Source organism: Camelus dromedarius, chromosome 19 (genome assembly GCF_036321535.1).
Source record: "Camelus dromedarius isolate mCamDro1 chromosome 19, mCamDro1.pat, whole genome shotgun sequence".
Classification (NCBI taxonomy): Eukaryota; Metazoa; Chordata; class Mammalia; order Artiodactyla; family Camelidae; genus Camelus; species Camelus dromedarius.
In genome coordinates this window covers 16,686,243-16,711,505 of record NC_087454.1, presented here as the reverse complement: position 1 = coordinate 16,711,505, position 25,263 = coordinate 16,686,243, and the positions used below count along the sequence as shown (strand labels likewise).

At 42.9% G+C, this 25,263-nt stretch overlaps 1 protein-coding gene across 4 annotated transcripts in view; it reads left to right on the top strand.

Moving 5' to 3' along the window:
* Window positions 1-20,190: 20,190 nt before the first annotated feature.
* Window positions 20,191-25,263, top strand: part of RIPOR2 (RHO family interacting cell polarization regulator 2) — a 177,198-nt gene continuing 172,125 nt past the window's right edge. For 2 of the 4 annotated variants that reach the window (XM_010980134.3, XM_010980135.3), the window contains exon 1: window positions 20,380-20,534. In XM_010980134.3, coding sequence (XP_010978436.1) covers window positions 20,459-20,534 — 76 coding nt within the window. In that variant the 5' untranslated portion in view covers window positions 20,380-20,458. Of the gene's footprint in view, window positions 20,535-25,263 lie in introns of all 4 variants that reach the window. The other 2 variants (XM_010980131.3, XM_031435107.2) reach the window with 2 other exon arrangements.

Genomic DNA, 25,263 nt, shown 5'->3' with positions numbered 1-25,263 from the left:
GCAAATCCTGTCACCTCCACCCTCCAAATATACCCAGAGTCTAATGGCTTTCCACCACCACCACTGCTATCAAGATCAGGAGAAAAAGGAAACCCACAGAGATGTAGTCTTGGCATTAGGGGTGGATTTTCCCAATGTCATGAATAGGCATCTGTCAATTCCAAAAAAGGCCAACGAGTTGAATGACTTGAAACTGACTTAGAGCCACTCAAGGGAGTGCTGGGAAAGCTCTTCACGAGGAGGTGACTTGCAGGCTGCACAGTTCAATTACAAAGCCACTTTAGAGGGTGCCAGGGAAGCTGCTAGCTGCTGGGCTCTGATGCTCATCTCAGACTTGAGGAGCCCAGTTCTGGAGAAACTGAGGAGAGCCACAACAGAAACCACTTCCTTCTCTAGTGCCCTTCTATTGCCCTCTACAGGCAAAGCTTAACTTTATGCTAGCTAGCAAAGGAGAAATGTTTTTGCAACAATAACAGCCTCAAAATGCATAATCAAAGAATGAAATAACTAAAAGAAGAAATACAAAAATTCAAAGCAACGATACTTGAGAACGCCTCTCAGTAAATGATAAACCAATCAGGCAAAAAATTTTCAAGGCTATACTTGTACATCTTTAAAATTTTAAGGTCAGTTTGTCATGCTCCAACTTATTTTTTTAAAAAATATTGTTAGCAACTTCATTTGCACATCTGTTAAGGACCTGAGAGAGCCCAGTGAGGGAAATGCTGAAGCCTGGCCTCATGGAGCTGGAAGTGCAGAAGGAAGAACAGAAATAGATACGGTAGAGACGTGCTGTTGCGAAGACCTCACAGTTTCAATGCTCGAGGATTCTGAAAGACCATTAAGTAACTGGAATTGTTTTCTTTGATGACCCTGCTGCCCCAGGGTGGATACCTCACCTGGCCTCCTTGCTTGCTGTGGGAAATAAGTAATTTGCCAAAGAAAGGAAAACAAAGTTTACTGTTCCCTGACTGTAGTTTCTCTCTCTCTGTCTCTGTTTTTAAATTTTTTGTATCTAAATCCTGTTTTTGGTGTGTTAAGAGGAAATGAAATCAATCTGTTGATTGATTTCCCTTATACACAAGCAAATTAGGCTAATAATTATAGTTCTTTGAGTTATTCGACAGATCATTATAGCTTTAAGAAACAGCTATGAGTTCAACTGGTGCTGGTAACTATTTCAATTAAAAATTATTTCAGTAATGTAAATAGCCATTGAAAATGTCTTCCTTATGTAGTATAAATTCTAACAAGAAGTGTGCAAGGTCTACAGAAGACAGTAACATTTAGTTGGGGGATATAAAAGAAAACTAGAACAAATGAGGTGGCATATTATGCTCTGCATGGAAATATTTTATGTTGTACCCATCTCTAAATTCAGTGAAATCATAATAAAAATCTAAAATTCATAAAGAGCTCCTACAAATAAATTATAAAAATGCAAACATTGAAATAGAAAACTTTGCAAGAGATATGAATAGGAAATTCTCTAAGGAAATACAAAAGGCCAATGAATAAATGAAAAGAATCTTAAATTCATTAACAGGGTATACAGGAGGGCTTATCTGCAAAATTATTTGTCATTTTAAAAATGAGAAGAAACAAGTATCTATCTATTGTGAAATAATTGAACATATTAGAGTAGATCCCATTTAATAGTGGTTAAAACAATGAGGTAAATATATATAATGCAAATAGGCAGATTTTTTAAAAGAATCATGTTTCAAGAAATACAATATATGACTTTTTTGTTAAAAATGACACTACATATATTAGTGTGTACATGTATAGGTCTGTGCATAACTCCAAGGAAGATCTGGAGAGCTTACATCAATCTATTTTTTTAATTCGGTGTTTTAATTTTTTAATGTGCCATTGTTGACTTTATTTTGAGGGGGAAGTAATTAGGTTTATATATATATTTTAATGGACATGCTGGGGACTGAATCCAGGACCTCATGCATGCCAAGCACACATTCTACTGCTGAGCTATACCCTCCCCCATACATCTATCTAGTAAAGAGAGCAGACAAGCTAGGAGCAGGCAGATAATAGGATCCTCCACTTCTTAATTAATATACTTTCTGCATAATTTAAATGCATTAACAACAAGAAAGCATTCCTGTATTTATCATGTAATTAGGGAAACAGAAATATTAGTATGTATAGCATTGTAGACTCAATCCATCTCTAACTCAGTTGTTTTTTTTTTTAATTTCAAGATACTTTATTAAAAAGAATAAAAATAGATCACAACACTAAGCTTCTGGCTCATTCTGCCAATGCACAATCTACAAACGCTTGCTCAGCAGTTGAGGGACACTCTTTAGTAGCGTGTTGGAAAAGTGAATAAAACTCCACATAAAACAAATATTCAAATAGTTTCCATAGGAACACAGACGAGTGTGATCCATTGCCTAGCCTTCCACATTGTTGCATCTGTGCCAATCCCATTCACATAGATATCTCAAAACTAGCAGTAATTAAGTTAAATGGTCTCCCCAAACCCTTAATTCAAGCTAAATTTGCAGTTAACAGCCACAAGAGTGGTATCTACACATTAATACTAGCTGAAGCACAGGTTTCTGGGTGACATTTCATTCCAGTCTCCCAAGTGCAAGACACAAGCAGATCCTCTAACTCAGTTTTAATAGTTTTAATATTCTTTTCCAGTTTTATTTAATATTCCTATTTTTACTTACTATTTTATATCTTCATGGGGATGCATATTTTTTGTATGGCTACATGTTAAAATAATTTTCAAAAAACCAAAAAAAACCCCCTCAAATTAATTTTCATGTCTCTGCAATATTCCATATTTTGAATAAACAATAACTAATTCTTCTGTTGTTGAACATTAAACAATCTTATGAAGAATATCATCCATATTACTTTTTTCATGTTTTTGGATTTTTTTCCTCGGGATAGAATTCTTGAAGTTGAATTACTGAATTGAAGGATATGAACAACTGGGCTTTTGACAGCATCTTCTCAATCTTCCAGTGAATGCACAGGTCCCTGGGACGCATGGACAATCTCACATGCTATACTTGCTGGTTCCCCACGGAACTCCATAATGTTCATTCTGCAAGACAGGACACACTCTTGATTGCAAATCTAACTCATCTGCTATTTCTATTCTAAAAATTCCTTCATTACCTTTAGGGTGATCATTTTTTTCCTGAAAGGCAGCAACAACAACAAAAAATTACCCAAAGGGGATTGGGTATAACTCGGTGGTAGAGCATGTGCCTAGCATGTACAAGGTCCTGGGTTCAATCCCCAGTACCTCCACATCTTCAGTTACTCTCTTTGATGAGACAGAAGACTGTTGTTTTAAATATATCTTTCAGTATTCTTTCATTTCTATAATATTTGTATACATTACCCTGGATAAAAATTAAAATTGTGTTTTAAAGTGAAATACTTGGTACCAAAATAAAATTGAATTTAAAAAAAACCAAAGTATACACAAAAACTTCATGTATTTTAAAGCATTAACCGACTGTAAGAAAGACTTCAAAACTCTGCCTGTTATGCCCATTTTTTTTTATTATTTTAGTCTCTGAAAATCAGAGCTAATTTACGCAGTAAAATAGGCCATCTAGATTTTAAGAATATATATTTTCCTTAAGGACTGAATAAATCGATATCAATTTGAAGACAGAAAAACGTGCCTTGAGTAGTTTTTTTGTTTGTCTTTTGTTTGTTTGTTTTACTGGGGGAGGTAATTAGGTTTGTTTATTTATTGAGGAGGTACTGGGGCTTGAACCCAGGACCCCGTGCATGCGAAGCACGGGGTCTACCACTTGAGCTATACCCTTTCCCTGTTCTTTTTTTTAATTGAAGCATAGTTGATTTACAACTGGGAGTTTGAGATTAGCAGAGACCAACTGCCTTGAATAATTTTCATTTTCCTGAATTGGTCCACCAAACAGGGAGTCTACGTGTATTTGGAAACTGCAATGAGCCGATATTGTCGGTAGATGGCGGAAGAGGACCTCACCAAAACCCCGCGAGAACGCCCAATTGGGCGGGTTTCTCACTGTGGCGCGTGTTCTGGATGTTGTTCGCTCCGTGGTGTCTTCAGAGTACCTCAAGCAGCAGCGCTCACTCTTTCCAGAATCCTCTGACTCTGGAGTGTCGACGAAGAGAGAGGCTCAGCGGTCCCTCGGGAGCTCGCCGGCGGGCCTTCCCTGGCTCCTCCGCCGGGCAGGTGTGCACCGGCCCTGCTTCCCTCTGGAGCGGGTCGCCCAGGGCCACCCCACCGCCTCGCGGACTGCAGGTATGGCCCCCTCACCCAAGCGTGGGGATCGTGGGGATCGTTAAGGGCACTGAGCTAAAATTGGCTTCCCCCTATTTTGGTGGGAAAACACCTGAGGTATCAGATCCTTTACAGGAGGGCCCCTTGAGGGGCACACAAGTCCTGGTCTGACTTCCCTGCTTTCAAAGGCTTCTGTGTAGGGGAAGAGGACAGATTAAAAACCCTCCTTCCTATCTCACCCAGGCATCCTTCACCCACCATTTAGGGGACCCTTTTCCAAATGTTAAAACTGACCTCAGGACCATGCCTGTTCCCAGGTAACGCGTTTCGTCCAGTCTGGAGTATTTACTCTAATAATTCCTCAAGGGTATCCGGCGCAGTCAGCCTCCGTCTTTATGGCTGCAAGACCCTCACACCATTGGCTGAGAGAGAGGGACCCCTGTTGCTCTGGCCTCAAGGCTTCCCATGTCCGTCATCCTTAGCCTCATCCTCTTAGAGATAGATCCTCATCCTCTTAGAGACAGATCCTCCTCTGCGCAGACGTGCGGGTAATAGGTGAATCAAACCCACTGTTCATCTAGGGACAAATGTTCATTTTTGGAGAAAGCAGTCTCAAGTTTTAAGAAGGAAGGGGTATTTTCCCACCTTTGCCACATTGCAGAGTTCAAACTTCACATTATTGGTCAAAACAATGTTACTTCTGGTCCTTTGACATCACCCACCCACTCCCATCGAACTGTTCTTTTCAAACTGTACATCTTTGGGCCAAGCGGGAGTAAGAAAGATTTGTGTCTGAGACATTTCCCTTAACTGACACTCCTTCAGTACATAAACACTGTACTCTCTTAACTCTGAAATGTCATCTTGTAAGGGTTAGATTCTCAGTGTCCTCTGCAGCCTCAGTCCATGGGAGAATGGGAAGTTGAGTAGTTTTATTCTTCCATTTACATAATTCAAACACCAAGATGGGAGATTGTACTGCTTTGTGTGACCACAGCTATCACACATTGAAGGACGTGGTCCTGATGAGAAGGCCTCATGTGTTAATAATTATCTGATACAGAATGATGGCCTGCCCAATAATCCAGCTAAAAGAACCAGGAAGGGAATGTTTCCTTTTGCAGGCATGGACCTACCCAAGCTGGACCTGTGAAGTCCTTGTTTCCATTAAAACAGCCTTTCTAGAGCTGATCGTTTTAGTAGCTATAATTGACGCAGGCAAATGAAACCTATTCAGTAGTAAAAATCTTGCATGTATCTTTTTTGTGTGAAAAAAAATTCTAAGACTAGAGTTAATTTGCTTCCTTATAAGTAAATTCTTATAAGGCCAGGCAATGAAGCAATGTTCCCAGAACTTCAGGCCAATATTTCCCTGGAAAAAAAGTTAATGGCCTTCCAGGTCCAGGAACAAACATTCTGTTGCCCTCTAGGTAGACCAAACATTATTGAGTATGAAGTTCAACTAGACACTGGGGACACAGTGACCAGAGCACTTACGGCTGTTCCAGCAGTGAGTCCCAGCCGCCCTGACCCCATCGGCTGAAGTGCTTATGAGCTCAGGTGCAACTCTATGGAACTCACAGTGAATTCGAAAAAGAGTGCAATAATAATTATCATTGTTATTATGTTATCACTGTACACCTTTGACAAAGTGTTTATGAAGCCAGATAGCTTATGATTCAGCAGCATAACCCAGGAAATTGGGCACGTGTGTTCCTGCCCCAAAAAGAGAACGTTTTTGAACTTGAGTCCCATCTGGAATTTACTTTTCTGTCAAGAGGACAAAATACCAAAATTCATTCTCCTCTCCCATCAGTGACTCAGGGCAGAAAAGAGGCAACTGGGAGGGAAAAAAAGTGCTCTGATTAGAAAGAGCTGAGATGCAACATTGGGCAAATAAAGGAAGAAATCCTTCCCAGGATGAAAATTCAGCCTAGGCTGATAGTTTGCACAGCTGATTAGAGAAAGCAAGAACTTGTTAGGAATATAATTGCAAAATACTCTGTATTTCCAGTGCTATACCCAAATAAAGAATTTTCTTTGATGACTAATTAGCTAGTTTTAGCATTTACCTGAATTTAGCCCCTCTGTAGAATAACTTCAGACACAGGGGAGGTGAGAACTGGAGAGCCAGAAAAAGTAAAAATTCAGACAGTTCATTCTTCTCAGTGCACTCAGCACAGGATTTTCATCAATTTATGTTGGAAATGAACATGCGATTCATAATCAGAATTCTGCTGTATCATTTGCAGTTTAGCATATATAGTGTTCAAAGTTGCTGTTGAGGAACCTGTCCATGGCTGTCATTCCAGAGTGTGGGTTCAGTCATTCTCAAGTCCTGTGCTGGTTTTTAGCAGCTCGGGATTTACAGAACCCTCAGGGAGTGGTAGATGAGTGACTGCTGCCTCACTGTTGTGACCAGATTCTGGACTCCAGCTGGGGTCAGTCAGGTGAGGTGACAGCAGCTCCTGGCTCCTGCCGGAGTGCCACCTGCCCCGTTTACTCGGCACTTCTCTCCTCCAGATCCGTTCTAGCTTCCACCAAGCTTTTTCTTTCTTTGCCTCCATCAAGATCTCAACCATCCTCATCTCTACCTCCTGGGCATGTCCAGCCTGCACCTGTCTGCCCCCATCTCTTTCACTTCTAAACCCCCATCACATCACTGGTACCTGCTGGATGGCCGATCATTTTATGTGGTTAGATGTGTCCAGTTTGTGTCCATAAGCTCTGGCGCTCAGGGACTGTGTATTTCTGTGCTCACACTTCCTAACACAGCAGTATTTTCAATTACTACTTATTGTAACTATAGTTAACATTTATAAAGCTCTCCTGTGTGTCAGGCACTGGGCTTAGCATACAATATACATTTTTTTAAAAAAATTGAGGTATAGCTAATTTACAATATTGTATTAGTTTCAGGTGTACAACGTAGTGATTCAAGTACATTGTTTCTTTCACAACATGAAGAAGGTTTTATTATCCATATTTTACCAACGAGGAAAACAGGGTTCAACTACCTAGTTAACTAACTTGCCCAAAGTCACATCATCCATTAGGATCCAGAAATTAATGGGCATCTCCCTGCATAGGAATCCCTGGTCCTCACCCCTCAGGTGCGACTTCTCTGGTAGAGGGACTGGAGGCCGGTGGTATCTCTCAGTGGCTGGGTGTTTCTCCCATGCCCTCTGCCTGGGCACTGCTCAGGGGTTGAGGGAGGTTGTTCAGATGATCTCCTCTGGCCCCAGGATCTTTGCAGGGATTGGAAGCAAATATGTAGAGTTCTCCCTGGCCGCCCATAAAACATGTCCTTTGCAAAGCTAACGGCTTTCCTGGAGACAGGTGAGTAGCTCTTGGGGGTGGAGTGGCCAATGATTTCCGGTTATACATTCCTGGGACACAAGCCTCTGTTTGGGAGGAACTGGAGCAATTTATTAAACAATTACTCTCTCTCTCCCTCCCCACCCCACTCTGCTGCCTTCTTTCCACTGAGGATACTTGTTTGTTTTTCTTTTTTCCTTTTTTTTTTTTTTGAATAACTGTCTGGGTTTAAGGATACATGTGAATATTTTATTTTCCCAGCTGCAGCAAGAAGTGCCTGGATGTTTCAGATTCTTGGGGCTCTCAGGGATGGTTCATGTCAACAGTGCTGTCCCCTTAGGATACTAAAGAGTATTAAAGGTTTTTATTCAGAGGACCCTCCTGCCATATGGTGCGTTAGAAATATGATCCAGATTAGTGCCTTCCCAGTTATAAATGTAGGCTAACAATAATATTGAATATTCAATTATCATCATTAAGGGCTCACATATATCACATATATAAGGGCTTTCTCTTGGCTTTCAGTCAAAATGCCAAGTTTATAATAAGCTTTGTCTCATTTAATCACCAAAAACAGCCTCTACCAGAGAGGTATTGATTACTTGTGTGACCTGGAGTCAGGTAACCTCCGTGAACTTTGGCACTTTGGTCTGCAAAGTGGAAATAATTACAGTGCCTGCCTCATCGGTCTGTAATGATGACAGAATTAAATAATCCACATGGAGTGCTTAGTCCCACACCTAAAGACAAAGTAAGACCTCAGTGTGTGCTCTCGTGCCCATTTTACAGATCAAGAATCTTAGCCCCCAAATCTTGCCTAAGGTCACATAGCTGAGGTCTGAACCTCAAAGTGAAATCCATTAACCAGTCTGATATCCTACCTTGCTTAGTTAATTGTTGATTTAATTTAAAACATTAATTATTAAACTGTGTTTTTTGTCCCCTGACTGTACTACATCTGGTTGGGTGGAGAACATGGCTACAAGGATGAAAGGTTACCGGCCATCCTGCAGCCCACAGGATGATGAACGAAGGAGCTGAAGAGCTGTGGATGAATCCATGCTTACCCATTACCGCCATTAGAATAAAGTCAGGCTCTGCCATTAGTAGCTCTAGTTAGGGTAACCCTGTGCCCTGGTTCTCCCAAGCCAGTCTCGATTTATTACAGTCTTCCTTGTATAATTATGAACAGTGCCTCCCACTCGCAAAAGGTCTGGGTTTAGACAATCAATTATGTGGTTACTTCACTTATAGTCATTTCATCTTTAGCCAGTAAAGGGCAACATGTTCTCATAATCTATTGGCCCCTTGGCCCTGGTCATAGCCTGTCTTGTATTCCTGGATTTTTCTCCCTACCCCTTAATGCTGATTGCTTTAAACTTCGATCTTCTCTCTTTGTAATTCTTCCCTCCACACTTCCCCAACTGTTCCTGCATTCAGATGCTCAGTTGTGGTATGGGGTTTAGGGATACAGGCTCTGGATTCCCATGACTGGAGTCTCTATCCTGGCCCCACACTCACTGGCTGGCAAATCACTTCTCCTTTCTCCAAGCCCTAGTTCCTCCTCTGTAGAGTGGAGCTCTAGGCTAGGTCTCATGGGGTTGTTATAATATGGTGCTTGGTACATTGTAGCTGCCTGTTGTGGGAACAGTGATAATGGGAATGTCCAGCAAATAGGACAGAACATCCTTCCTAATTTTATCCTAGTTGTCCCTGCCCGGCACCCATACACCACATGAAGCATGATGAAGTATCCCTGGATTATGATATAGAAAATCGTAATAGATGATTTCATTGCTGTTAAGCAAGGCTGAAGGCTGAGCTTCCAAGTCAGGGGAAGCCTATTGGTGTGAATTGTGAGCTGCAGTGCTGGCCACCTGCCCATAACCTGTCAAGCTACCTGGAATTCCAGTGCTATTTTTTTGCATGGTCTTGAAACTTTCTTGGCCTCTAAGAGTGTACTCTTAAAATCGCAGATCCACTGAGTTGCCCCCTACGTCCTCAAGGAGCCCTAATGCAGTGTCCCCCTACCCCAGCCTGGTTTCCCAATATGGTGCGCCTTCCTCTAGATTTGTCTTTACAATCTGTGCTATGTCTCATCTTGTAGGGCACTGCTCTGCTGGTTATTACGTGCGTAGGTGTGAAAACCGATGACTGTGGTGGACAGGTTTTGGTTTTATCTTATTACCCATTCCTTCTTCTCTTGGTAAGAGCACTGACGTTTTCTTTGCTGAGCCACCCTCTCCGACTCTTTGGGTGGGGCTGACCCCTCTTCCCCACCCAGCCGTTGGCATATGAGCAAGGCCTCCTCAGTCAGTCACAACGATTGGGTCATGGAGACCACGTGACTCAACATGAGCCAACGAGAGGCAGTCCTGAGATTTGACTGGGATGACGGGGGTTGCTGAGAGAGTAGGAGCGGAGCCATCTGAGAATGAAGCCAACACGGAGAAGAGCAAAGCTGGCAAACAGAAAGAAAAGATAGATTTCTGATGATGTTATTCTGGTGCCTGACCTAGCTGTGCTTAAAGCCAGTCTACCCTTATTACTGAGCCAACCATGTAACAGTAAATCCTGTTATATGCTTATGTCATTTCTAGTTAAGTTTCTGTCACTTGCAACCCAGAAAGTCCTGGTAAATGCAACAGGGAAATGTGTTCTCTCTCTTGGAAGGTTTGCATTTGAACAACAGAGACATTTTCAGCCTAACGAGGTGAATTTGTGGGGTAGGACTTTAGTCCTCAGTGTCAGGCTGAGGTGGTCAGGATATTTGGAAGTGGGTTTGGGAAGTGGAGACGCTCCAGTTCCAGCCCGCCGGTGACTGTCTCGTCTGCCTCGCATCGAGACTGGCCCAGGGGAGCACCTTGTTTGGCTTCAGGCCTGAGGGAACAGCCAGCCCTGCATGAGCTCTCGTGCAAGAACATTTCTCATTGAAATCCACTCAAAGAGCTCGTCCTTAAAATCAGTATTAGCAACCCCCGCTATAGGAATGAGTGTTACTTCCTGAGAATCAGCTAAGGAGGCAGCTTGTCCTAGAAATGTCGCCTCTCATCCTGCCTTCGTTTACTGGCCCGCCCGTGTTTAGCTTTCAGACAGGCAGCTGGACTTGGCAGGATGAGTCTATTTTTCTGAAAGTTAAAACTGCTCTCCCAGCCGGCGGGGGACAGGGGCCAGCGAAGAAGATCAGGTCACATACCAGACCAACCTTCTTTTTTTTTTTTCTTTCTTTCTTCCTTTTTTCTTTCTTTCTTTTTTTTTTTTTTAATAAGACAGGCTGTCCTCCTTGTTTTCTTTGAAAGAAGAACATTTTCTGAAGGCAGAGAGATGGGCCTCTCCAACACCCTCTCTCAGTGGGTGGGGGACCCACCAAAGAATGCAATTGTGAACCTACACCTGCCGACCTCAGATGATCGAAGGAATCCCTTTCCCACGGACATCAGTTACATGCGTTAACAGCTCACCAGTGAGTGCAGACTCATGCTTTGATCTGTGGGATTGTTTTCAGTGGAGCTCCAGAAACAGACCCTGAGAGCAGGATTCGTGTGTAAGTGATTTATTAAGGAAAGGTTCCTGGGGAAGCCAGGAAGACAGACAGAGATGGGGAAGGACCCAAGAATAGTGCCATCTCAGGTAGAGTCCTTACCTCCTTCCTCAGCCTGATCCCCCCAACCCCCACCGTAGCTCCGGAGGGTGAATTATGCTCACTGAAAGGCAGGGTTGCTGGGCATTCAGACCCTCACCAGCAGGTGGCACTTCCTGGTTATGGGTGGCCCTGGAGGAAGGGAGGCTTGGTCCTTCTGAGTCTCTGCACTTGAGAGTAAAGTGACTTAGTAGGTCAGGGGCACAGAAAGGTTGGGCATGAGGAATGCAACACACAGATATGGTAAAAGGATGCAAGGTATCTGGGATGGGCTCCAGCAGTGTTTATCAAAGACATCACAACATTACAAAATGCAGGTTTTCTGGGCTCACCTTTTTTGGGAGGATTAAACAACCCTTAAAGATATCCTTTCTTTTTTTGAGAACTACCACCATCACCTCCACCCCGCGTCCCTCCACCCTGTGCTCCCCCTACACACACGCGCGCGCGCGTACACACACACACACACACACACACTTCCATCCTCCACAGCGAAATTCATCTGTCTCTAAGACCACAGTCCAGCCAAGGAGATTCTTTATCCTGAGGTTTTGATTTGGGGACAGAAAGAATCCTGTGCCGTCTGGCTGTCAGCCTGGTGGGGGGGTGATGTGGACTTAGAAGTGAGGTTGCCATTGTGAGTTGGCCAGCCTTGGATGTGGGCCCAGTGAAGCAGGGAAAACCAATCCACAGAGAGAAACAAGAGTATATAACCAGATTAACAGCTCATAAATACAAAGTGCTGGCACTGTTTTTACATGGATGAGCTCATCGGATCCTCACCACAGTCTTGTGGGGTCGAAGCTGTGGTTGTTCTCATCCAAGGTCAGGGACACTCAGGCCTCCAGTGGCTTAGCAGACTCTCCCGGTCACACAGCTTGAAAGGGTGTAGTCAGAATTCAATCCTCTGGTTTAACGCTGGAGCCATGGGCTGCCCATGAGGCCAGGAGGGCAGCTGAGCACTCAGAAGCCCAGATTGCATCTTGTGACTCTTGAGAGCAAGTGAAAGCCAAGCAGAGTCTGACGGTTACTGCCCGTGGGTTCTCGGGGCGATCCTCTCCTCAGACACCTGCTTGAAACATTCGCTGTTATCATCTGATCGTAAACACTCTCTCCACACTTAAAAAAAACAAACTCATTATGTTTGTAGTGGATTTCTATCACTTGAAACTAAAAGACTCATAAGGAGGACATCTGTTTTTGATTAAATAGAAAAGAAACTGGAATTTGTCTCCAGCTGTTTCCAGCTCCAAATTTCCTTTTCTGGTTCTTGTGCCCTCGGTTGGATGCACGGGGGTTTCACTCAGTTTCCACGCTGGGGTGTCAGAACAGGTAGCGCCTGGGTGATGTGATGTTAGCAGCTGGAGAGCCTGTTACGTCTCCTCTACAGCCGCACCTTCGGGCCCCCTGAGTTTGAAAGTAAAAATCCCCCCGGGAGAGAAAGTTTCACCAAGAGAGATGAGCCTTTTCAGGTGGGGGTGGTACAAGGGAGGGACAAGGAGGAACCCCTAAGTCTAAGAACTGTCAAAGATATCATGCTGTGTCTTATGTTTGTATTACTTCCAAGTGGCTTGATTAATTTTTTCTACAGATGTAAGAAGGCCAGCTCTGTCTAACAAGAGAACCTGAGCAATGTATATGGTGGAAGAGAAAATAACACAAGGCTGATAGCTTCGTTTAGAGTTTGAGACAGTCTGTTCCTTGTAACAGTCATATTCTATGTCCAAGGGAATAAACACAATTTCCTCCTTCAAGCACATATTATGACCTTTGTACAGAGTGAAACAAATTTTATTCTAAACTATTGAATAGTAAAGGGAAGTTATAATGATGATAAGAAATAGAACGTACAGAGATTTAAATTTGAGTAAGATCTTCATTCCTTCTCTAGCCACCGTTTACAATACTCCTCAAATGTAATATATACATACTGTAATATATAGACCTATGTAATACTCACTAGAATGTAAATATTCTTTAATCTTCTTTATCTTTGCTGAGCAAGACATTTTCAACAGAGCATTTACATTCTTCAAGAACTTATGTCAACAATTATTCAACCCTTGATATCAGGGACAATTATAGCTTATGCTTCTAAATTTAAGGTTAAATAAATAGGTCTAACATTTCTGATCTCCAGAGTTACACTCACAAAATCAACACCTTAGCAGAAGATATCTTTAAAATGACAGTATGGTCATAAGACAAAAGGAGAAAGACATGGTTTTGTCAATAGTCTTAACCACAGATGGCGAAGCTGCACTGATTCCCCCTCTGATGCTTAAGAGAGCTCTCCAGTCCATCAGAGCAGCCTTGCTCACAGAGCCTGGGTGAGACCTCAGAATCCTTTCCAAGGCAGCATTCCAGGAAGCAGGTATTAAGCTGTTGATGATAGCATCCTATTTACCATTTGTGTCAGTCTGTTTCTTCACAGATTACAGAGTCTTCTGGCTAATCTATGCAGAAGGAGAGTTATGAACAGTTAGTGATAACTCATCAAATCACTGGGAGGACTGAAGGTACACAACCTAGCCTGAGCTTCTCAAAAGAACTGGGAGCAGTAGCCAACACGGGCCCAGAAGCACCATGCCTCTCCCATGATCAGGGAGCTTCTCAGTCCAGAAGCTGCCCTGCTCCTGCTGGCTTCAGAAGAATGAAAGCCACTGTACTGGCCTGAAAGTTCACTCTCCTACACAAGGCCAACAACTTGTTTTGCCCACTTGCTCCTTCAAAATTCACATCAGTGCACCAGCCTGCAGACTCTAAGTCACGTGAGGTGCTTTAATGGCGGGTGGGTCTGCAGGATGTGCGTAGGTTTCCACCACTATGGAGCAGGAAGACACTGGAAGAGGGAACAGTACTGAGTGAGACAACCTGTGCTCCCGCTTCACCATCTCAAGATGAATCTATGGCATCAGATATAGGAAGGAAGCAGAGGATAATAAGGAAGAACTGTTAGATATAAAAATTGGAACTTGTCAGTGTTCATCCAACACTGTCCAGCAGCGAAGGTGCCCCAATGAGATAGATGTCCCTTCCTTTCTAGATGTAATGCAAAAAAGAGGAGAGAGGAACTCTGGGCCACTATAACTTGATGGAGGGTGATCAGCCAGCTGGTTCCCCCAGTACTAGGGGATTTCCCAGAATGAACAACTTTCAATGCTCAAACTGGGGAAGTCTCTGGCAAACCAGAATTGGTTATCTTAACTCGATGACACTCACCATTGGCATCAGCTAACTCACTGACTCACTTGGTTCAGATTTTACTCTCACCAAGCAAAATTCTGGTTATAATTTGGCTTTCCCACTGTAGGGGGAAAACTGCCCCTCCAGAACATTTAGCACAATGTCTGGCATGCAGTAAGCACTCAATAAATGCACATCTTTTTGTATCTTAAGTTCTATTTCACTTTTAAGTATATCGACCAGTTAATTTACATGTTTCATTGGCAGTTTTTCTTCCTCTTTGTGTATTAGTTTGGCTCTTTTCTGATTTCTATCTATCTTTTTGTTGAAGTTTTGCTTAGTGGGAGGTAGTTCCCAGAGACAAGTCTTCCCTTGGCACCTTCATCTCAGGCTCTGGACCTCAGCACCACGCATGGGAACAAGATGGCTCTGTGAAGGCTGCCCCTGCCTCTCTGAGGCTCTAAGCAGGCAGCTGCTGATACCTCGAGATACCACCTTTCTCTGACTCAGTCACACGGCAACGCCCTACGGGCTATATGAGCATCTTCCATACTTCCTTTGCTTTTCTTTTTTTAGATTCCCCATATGAGTGATATCATATGGTATTTTTCTTTCTCTCTCTGGCTTACTTCACTTAGAATGATGATCTCCAGGTCCATCCATGTTGCTGTAAATGGTATTAATTCATTCTTTTTTATTCGCCTACATGTGGAGTATCCCCAGAGGAAGCCACCACAGAGGTGATGTGACCACTGTCTAAATCAAGGCTGCCCCCTTGGGTTGGCAGAGTCAGCTGCTCTTGTCTCTCCTGTGCCACATGAAGGCAGTTCTGCTCCACTGATGTCCATCAGTCATGGTTTGCAAAATCAATTATTTTCAAACTTAAAATATCTGGGCCCTTAATCACAGAGGAAAATAAGACCCTTCCATGAGGTCTCACAGTGATTGTAAATTTAGAGGGCTCTTGGGACAAACATGGGGTGGCTAAGTTAACAAGTTCACACCCAGCTGCCCTCAGTTATTCCTCTGTCTGTTTTTCTACACACTGTCTGTGTCGCTGCCTTTTGAAGCTTAAACTCAATGCCTGGGCACTTTCTTCTGTGCTGCAAACTGGACTTCTGATGTCATCTCCTGGATGGCTCTTTTATCTCCTTCTTCCAATAGATGAACCATCAATTCCAGTGGTTTAACTCTTTGCTACCTGTCTCTTCTCCACTGTTGTGGGAGTAGTTCCCTGTGAAGTACGGCTAAGAAATTTGGGTTTTTATCTTGAGAGTAATTACATTACTAAAGGGGTTTAAGTGGTTGTAGTGTATTTTCATACCTGCATTGTCTGAAGATGGCTCTAACTACTAAATATGAAATAAATAAACAACAGGGTCCTACTGTATAGCACAGGGAACTATATTCAGTACCTTGTAATGGCCTATAATGAAAAAGATTGTGAAAAGGAATATATATATATATATATATATATGGATAAATGAATTAACTGTGCTGTACACTAGAAATTAACACAAAACTGTAAAGTCAATAAAAAGCAAATTGATTGGAGTGGGTAGCAAGAGTGGCACATAAAGACACCTGTTATGTTGTCAAGGCAGTTCATGTGACGATGATGATGGTCATTTTGGTCAGGATTCTGACTATGGGAATAGCCAGAGGGGAGGTATTGAGGTTCGGGGATGGAGTGGGTTAAGAGTTTGCCGGGATTCACCAACTTGCTGTACAAACTGAGATGTGTCCGCTGAACTCTCTGAGTCTCATTTTCATTTTCTCTAAAATGAGGCTTTTGGATGTGATATTGTCTAAGATAATCCTCTAATACTTGTCAAATGTTCTAATTCTTTACTATTCAGTAACTACCTTTGCCAAGGCTGCTTAAGACATATTTCAAAAACGGAATGGTATTGTCAAACTTAAGAAGCACTGAATATGTAGAGCACAGAACATAGTTACACTGTAGTATTTTTTAATTACTTGATTTGGAGCATTAATGTAGGTTGTGGTTAAACATAGAGCCAAGTTATCTGAAGTCAAATCTCATCTCAGCCACCTGTTAGATGTTTGACTACAGCAAATTATTAAATGTTTCTGTGCCTCAGTTTCACTATCTGCAAAATGGGTACAGGATTATCTTAGCATGACAGTGATATGAATTCATATCTGTAAAGTACTATATGTTTTAGATCATTGGTATTTAGAGTAACTACTCTTTAGCCTTTACTCTTTTACTTGTAAAATGGGGTTACTAATAACTTATTAATAAGAGTATGGGGGGAAATTAAATAAAATTATATATCTACTTAAAGCATGCAGCACAAGGCCTATTTCTTGTTAAGTACTCAATCAACGCAGGTAGATTGATGGTCCAGTAGCCATAACTAGAACCTGTCTCTCTGTTCCATTCCAGTCTCCAAAGAATAAACTGAACTCTGTGTCCTTTTGAGGTGTGTTTGCGACAGGAGAGAAATAAATCAGGTGCTATGCTGTCATTTCCTCCTGGTGTTTAATAAGCTTTTATTTTACATCAATAACAAGTTTTCCTTAGTGACTTTCTTTCTAAAAGGAGCACAGTGTGCCTTGGTTCAGCAGTTTCTATTCTCCACCGAGTAATTGAAGGTCTGTTTCTCCCCAGGACAGTTTTAAAGTAGAAACAGACATGCTAGTGCTCTTTCTCCTGAATCTAACATTTTGCTCCCATTTATTGAAAATGAGTTGAAGGGAAAAATGCAGAAAGGATCACATAATTATGCTTTTCTCCATATTCTTTGTAACACAAGGCTCCTGGCAGGATCTCTGCATTTCATCATGAAATTCTGCAACTTGTGAAAATTTAATAGCAAGGCGAGCCCAAAGAAGAATAAAAATTGATGTTCTACACTTAACACAAATGAAAATGTTCCTTTGGAGAATGACACTCCACAGACCATTTATTCCAGGCATTTATGAGTGTGTACTTGATAAAAGAAAAGATGAAATTGAAGAGTCAGGGAAGGGAACCATATGGTATGAGGCAGGGGTCTGCAGCAGTGCCCATCTGAGCAGAAAGAATGACAGTAAAAGATGATGGCGAGTCTTCTGTTTCTTGTGTCACCCCCTCACCTCCAGGTCTCTCCCCATGGTAAGGAGTAAACTGGCAAGATCTGTATTTAAATTCACAAGAGAAGAGGAAACACAAACTTTTCAGCTGCCTCTCATTTTAGACCTAACTATGCTTCCCACCCCCTCTGGCCCGCTGTTCTCTCATCTGCTCTTGTAAATTATGTACATCTGAAAAGCAGTGACTCATGCAGCAGAAGCTTGAGGAAATGTGTGGCTTAGTGAGGAGGAAAGGTCTGATACTGACTGAGAAAGAAAAAGAAAAAAGAAGGGTACTCCATTTTGTATAACGTTCTCCACATTCAAGTTCATTGTGGGCACAGATTTGCAAAAGCCAAATGGTGAAAGGTGACGGAAGGGAGTGTGGCCATGACTCCCTAGGAGCCTCTCTGAGTTTCCCTTCATCTCTAATTTGCTTAGCTGGCGGCTCCCTGATTTGATTTATGGTGACATGGAGAGCAGAAATGTGTTGTAGTTAACAGTTGTACAGGTCAAGACCAGACAGGATTGTTAGAGCAACCGTTTCTGGTCCCTCAAATATACAGCTTTCTTATGCTGTGTGTGTCATTCTAGGGAGTTGTGTCCAGTTGCAATAGTCAAATCTTCCATAGGTTTTGTCCTGATCGTGGTGTCTACTCTCTCCCCACTTCCCTTCAGAAAATGAAGTTTGGGATGTAGGCACATCAGTGAGGGCTCAGGGTCCAGCAGCGATTGTCTGGACCAGCAAAGCCCCACGTGACCCACAGTTACCAAGTCACCACTTTGGGTGTAAACCCAGGTCGTGGTCCCTCAGGCTAAGAAAGATAACCTGGAAATAGATTGAAGGAAGCCTCTAGAATCTGGATAAACAAGGCGAAGAACAGATCCTCCCCTAGAGTCCCCAGGAATGCAACCCTGCGGACACTCAATTTTAGTCCTGTTAGACCCATTTTAGACTTTGACCTCCAGAACCATAAGATAAATTTGTGTTGTGTGATGGCACTAAATGTGTGATGGTTTGTTATAGCAACAACAGGAAACCAAAACCCAGGACTCTTGATGTAATGTATCCCATACCACCTCATTTTGCAGGTAAAGAAAGGGAGACCCAGGGAACTTGTCAACTTTCATGAAACTGCATGACTAGTGACCAATAGCCACTGACAACATGGAGCAATTCCCCAAAGCGAAACACAAAGGCCTTTGCATGGATCAATTCACTAAATCGTCAGCATGACCCTAAGGCAGCGGCTCTTATTCTTATGTCCATTTTACAGAGCAAGAAACTGGGGTACGATGATGTTAGAGTGGTGAAGCTACTAAGCAGGCTTCTAGGAGTTTGCACTCGGGCATTGCAGCTCTGGGGTGTGCTCTCTTCACAGCCAGGCATTGTACTCGTTGGACAAGGAGGCTGAGCTCCTGGGGACCAATCCCATCCTCTGCCAACCCCTAAAGAGTTATTTTACCTTTATCTCATTTCATCTTGACAACCCCATGGGGTCTGCAGGTTATTTCCATTTTAAGATGAAGAAAACAAGGCACAGGGACTAAAGCACGTGCCTGGTTAATTACAATTCGACCCTCCCCACTCCCCTGTCTTAGCACTTTCCCCCCAGTCTGCTCGTGGCACCATGAGGGACACAAATAACAGGGCAGGGTTTCTGCCTTTACCAACCTTATGGATTATCTTGGGCTAAACTTGGTAACTCGAGTGTCACTATTTCCAGCTCCGACCTCCTGGCAAGACTGTTCCCGAGGCTTTGATCAATAACTGCGTTCTGGAGCAATCTGACATTGCACATCGAAGAGCTTGGAACAAAGTAAGCAATTGATAATAGAGCTTCCCCTCTCAGGCACAGCTCCTAGGGGTCCCATATGGAGGCTGCATTATAGTTGATACAGTGTACCTTGTTAGACGGTATATTTATTTAGGGTGGTTTGAGGAGGGGCCGATGGAGATGAGGGGAGGCAGACTCAAGCTGCCACTAATTTCCTGTGCAAACCCCTGTAGGTGGCAGCTCGGAAGAGGAAAACAGTTCCTGCCAAGACGCTTACTCGCCGTTTGGACCAGCAAAGCCCCACGTGCATGTTCAAACAAACTAGCAAACAAACAAAAAGCCCTAACCAGTTATGACCATCCAGGCCTGATGAGTGTGAGAGGCTCAGGTGCATGGGGGAGGCCCCATCAATATGGGTTCAGGAACGCTTTACCGCAAAATGAGATTTTGAAGCATGAATGGGTAGGTGAGGACAGACTGTGATCTTAGATGGAGAGAAAAGTGTGGACAATGGGATGGGTGAGGAAGTTGAAAGAAGAATTTTGAAGACAGTGAACTGAGCGGGTTCGATAAAGGCCTGAGGTTGCTTATCACCGAACCGCTCACGGATGCGACAAACATTTATTGTTCACATACCCCGTGCCAGTCACTCTCTTCAGCGCTAGAGACCCAGTAGCTAATAAATCACGTGGCCTAAAATGTGCCAGCCGTGGCCCTGATTTGAGTTCCAGCAGCCCTGCCTGTGTTCCTGGCAGCCAAGCGCTGATCTTCAATCCTGCCTGCGGAGAGGGATTCCCATTTCAGGCCATTCTTCCGTGCAGACAGATACACCTGCCCTCCCCCAGCCTCTGACGTGGGGCAGACACAGGAGCCCAGCGATCAGCTCAGCGTGAATAAATTACCGCCCCATCACCTTCATGCATAAAACATGGCACAGGAGGCCGGGACAGGCTCCGCGGGGCAGCCCAGCGCGGCAGCTGCCTTCGGGCCAGTTGGGAGTTAAAGGAAGAAAAGGAAAGGCAAGTTACAAGATAAAAGAAGACAACGGAAGCCTCGGATATAAAAAAGGAGAAGAGGGCTTTTTTTTTTTTTTTTTTTTTTAATTTTTACGTCTGGCCTTGACTTCCTGTATCGCTGCGAGACTTTTTGTTCCCCAGCCATGACGAGGTATTAGACCCTCACTTTGGGACCATGGTGTTACCCTCGCGACTGCACTGGATCAGAAACAGGCCATGGAGGGACAGGATCCGGAGGCGGCAGCTCAACCGTGAGTGTTCCCGGGTGATGCCCGCTCCTCTCTCCTCCACTGCCTTCCCTTCCCTTCCCTGCACACCTTTCCCCAACACACTCCTTCCTGTCCCTCATGCAAATCCACTCCAAGCTTCCCCCTCCACCTCCTCCTCCACGTCCTGGGCACCCTCTACTCATGGTCTTTTCTTAATTTTTACTCTGTCTTCCTATTTCCTCCCTTCAGCTCTATCCTAGTTAGAGGTAACTAAGTCACTTTGTTTCAAGTAGCAAGCAAGATGAGGGCCTCTTTTCTTCATGCCTCCACCTAGATGGGAAGTACCACTCAATATTTACATCAGTCAAGATGTTGTGTGTGTGCTGGAACTTTCATTTATCACAGTGTGTGGGGTGGGGGTGGGTGGGAAACGCGATGTCTGAAACAGGTATCAGCCGGGTAATTAGAATGGGTGAAACTCAAGGATTCAGTGAGTCACATTTCCTTCAAGGGACCCAATCCAATCATATATAGCTTACATTATACTCACATAGGGTTCCGCTTGAGTTGACAGGAACTCTAACCAAGAGGGAGATTTTATTATTTATTTTTTATTTATTAAACTATAGTTGTTTTACAATATTGTGTTGGTTTCAAGTGTATAGCTTCAGATTCTTTTCCACTATAGGTTATTACAGGATATTGACTATAGTTCCATGTGCTATACAATAAATCCTTGTTATTCATCTATTATATATTACAGTAATGTGTATCTGTTAATCCCATATTCCTAATTTATCCTTCTCCCTTCCCTTTCCCCTTTGGTAACCGTAAATTTGTTTTCTTTGTCTGAGTCTGTTTCTGTTTTGTAGATGAGTTCATTAGTATCTTCTTTTTTTCTTTTTTTAGATCCCACGTATGAGTGATATATGGTATTTTTCTTTCTATTTCTGGCTTACTTCACTTAGAATGATGATCTCTAGGTCCATCCATGTTGCTGCAAATAGCATATTTATTCTTTTTTATGACTGAGTAGTAGTCCATTGTATAAATATACCACAACTTCTTTATCCAGTCATCTATTGATGGACATTTAGGTTGTTTCCATGTCTTGGCTATTGTAAATAGTGCTGCTGTGAACATTAGAGTGCATGTATCTTTAAGAATTAGAATTCCCTCTGGATATATGACCAGGAATGGGATTGCTGGATCATACGGTGAGTCTATTTTTAGTTTTTTGAGGATCTCCATACTGTTTTCCATAATGGCTGCACCAAACTACATTCCTCTCCACAGTATAGGAGGTTTCCCTTTTCTTTACACCCTCTTCAGTGTTAATCATTTGTGGACTTCTGAATGATGGCCATTCTGACTGGTGTGAGGTGATATGGATTTGTTTTTTCTATTGCTTCATAATATATTATCACAAGCTTATTTTTCTTAAAACAATGTATATTTATTATCTCATGGTTTCTTTGGGTCAGGAGACTGGGCATGAATCTGCTCAGGTCTCCCAATGCTGCAGTCAATGTATTAACCAGGTCTGTGATCTCCTCTGAGGCTCTAGGTGTCCTTTCAAATTCAGGGTTGTTGAAAGAATTCAGTTCACTGTGGTTGTAAGACTGAGGACCTGAACAACTAAAGGCTACCCATTGTTCCCTGCCACATGGCCCTTTTTACAACATAGCAGTTCTAATTCCTCATGGCCAATGAGGGAGTGTTTGTTGCTGCCTGTAATCTCTCCTTTAAAGTGAGCACCTGATTAGGTCTGGCCCACCAATGATAATTTCTCTTTTGATTAGTTCAAAATCAACTGATCAGGGACCTTAATTACATCTGCAAATTTTTTCATCTTTGCTGTATAACAAAACCTAGTCATGGTAGTAAAATCTCATCACATTCACAAATTTTGCCCACACTCTACATAAGTGAATTATACAGAGCATGTATACTAAGCACCAAGAATCATGGGACCATCTTAGAATTCCGCTTGCTACAAAATCCAGTTGTTAGCCTTGCAATAGAACTTTGATTTTGAGCTACTGGAAAGCTCTGTTTTCCTTTTTAACTGTTTACTGTGAAAAATTTTCAAACATACAGAAAAGTAGAGAAAATAATATAATGAATCTCATATACCCATCATCTAATTTAACAATTGTTAACATCTTGCCATATTCACTTCATTTGCTTTCCTGCTGAAATATTTTAAAATAAATTGCAGGCTTTATGACATCTCAACCCTACACATTTTAGTAAGAGCATCTCTAAAAAATAAGGACCTTTTTCTACATAGCTGACTAATAAAATTAACAATGACCCTCTGATATTATTTAATGCATAGTTCATTGTCAAATCTCCCAGGTAGAGATCAATTCTTCGTGTGTTCCCCTAATGCCTGTAACCCTTAGCAAAACTCCTGGCACCCAGTATACTCAAAAAGGTTTGAATTCAATCAGAAGTATATTCATATTAAAGCAGTGACTCCCAAAATCCAATTTCCCCTGGTCTCTCTCACTTCTTTTCACTACCAGAGTGTGTAGTGGGATATTTACATTATTTAAAGTCTATAGTAGTGTAAAGTAGAGAAATTATGGAGCCAAGATTTGAGAGCTGTAATGTGTTACCCTTCTTAGGGATATCTGGATTTTAAAAGAGGCCATCAATTACATAAATTGTTTAAATAAAAAAATAAAAGAGGCCGTCAGAGAAAGACCCAAATATGGGATGGTGGACAGATATCTTAAGGAGGGGCTTATCTGACACCCCAAAAACCATATCAAGCTGCTTTCCCTGAGACCTCCCCAGGTAAAAAGGGGTCTAGACAGAGCTCAGAAGGCACCTGGATTTTCTGAATGATGACAGCAGTGTCACGTGGGCAATGAGGGGTGGGCACAGATAAGAGGGTACCCTGTGACCCTTGTCTTCCTTGAGTCTGCTACAGTTCGGGGTGGTGAAAGGAAAGAAAGTTTGCCGGATGTATAAGCTTTGATAAAAGAGAGGGGTTTTTTATTGAGTTATAGTCAGTTTACAATGTTGTGTCAATGTCTGGTGTACAGCACAATTTTTCAGTCATACATGAATATACATATATTCATTTTCATATTCTTTTTCGCCATGAGCTACTACAAGATCTTGAATATATTTCCCTGTGCTATAAAGTATAAACTTGTTTATCTAGTCTATATATACCAGTCAGTATCTACAAATCTCGAACTCCCAGTCTGTCCCTTCCCAACCCCCTCCCTGCTGGCAACCACAAGTTTGTATTCTATGTCTGTGAGTCTGTTTCTGTTTTATATTTAAGTTTATTTGTCTTCTTTTTTTTTAGATTCCACATATGAGTGATATCATATGGTATTTTTCTTTCTCTTTCTGGCTTACTTCACTTAGAATGACATTCTCCATGGACATCCATGTTGCTGCAAATGGCATTATGTTGTCATTTTTTATGGCTGTATAAATATACAACAACTTCTTTATCCAGTCATCTGTCAATGGACATTTAGGTTGTTTCCATGTCTTGGCTATTGTAAATAGTGCTGCTATGAAATTGGGGTGCAGGTGTCTTTTTGAATTAGGGTTCCTTCTGGATATATGCCCAGGAGTGGGATTGCTGGGTCATATGGCAAGTCTATTTTTAGTCTGATAAAAGAGAAATTTGACTTCATATCCAACTTCTACATCTTAGCTATTGGCCTGTGAGCAAGTCACTACACTCTCTAAGTGTCCACTTCCTTAAGCCCCAAATGGTTATTATAATGATACCAACCTCACGGTGTTATTGGGCGGATTAAAAGACATAAATCTGTCCAGTGCCTGGCATATGGCAGGGGTAGCTACTGGAATCTGAGAGACTGGTAATGGTAACAAATACAGTGGGGACAGGAGAAAGGGACTGCCATTGTCACCATCACACCTATGAGCTGGGGAGGATGCCATACTGGGGAAGGCAGCCCCCCTTCCTCAGCTCCTAACATCACCTCACTTTACTCCCCATACCCCGCCAGCTGGTCCCACACCAGGCAGGAGGTAACCCAGCCATGCCAGGGGAAAACCACTGTGACCCCTGTGGGTTGCAACTAACTCCTGTTCTTCTGGGAAGCTGGGGGTCGTGTTTTCCACCCATAGTGGATCCCCGGGCTGTTTTCAGTACAAGTCAGTGCATACAGGTGGCCCCAGCCCAAGTGGACCTTACTGCTTTGCCACCTTAAAAGGTGGCACTCCATGTCTGGGGAGAGCTGCAGGGTGGTAGTGCCCTCTGTAGATCTGATTCAAGGAATGGAAACATGTTCTCTGTGTCCCTGAGAAGGCAACAGTGACAAAGCTGATACCCGGTTGAGATTCAGGGGCCTATACCACTGGTGACTTCCTCCCCAGTGTCAATGTGACATAGCTGTCTTGTTCTGCTTCTTCATTCTCCTGACTCAGTGTGGTGATGTTCTTGTGACTGGGCAAGAAGGGGACCTGTAGGCAGCGGTCTGAGTTCCACAAACCCATCCCGGGGGGCTGTCATGGGAGTGCGAGTGTGGTTTTGAAGGGAGGCTCTCCTGGACTGGCAGTTATACACAAGGAGGTAAGAACTCAGCAGGTTATTCCTCACCCCGTGTGGCTTTGGAGGGCACTCAAGGTCTTGGAGCCTTTTCTAAATACCTCTGTGTCTCCGGATGAAACTGAGGCCCCAGGAAGCCAGAGGGGCTGGTGGATGCAGGGGCTGGCCCGCGCCTTTCCTAGTATCCTCCTTCGGCGCAGGGCCGCCCACTCTGCAGATGGC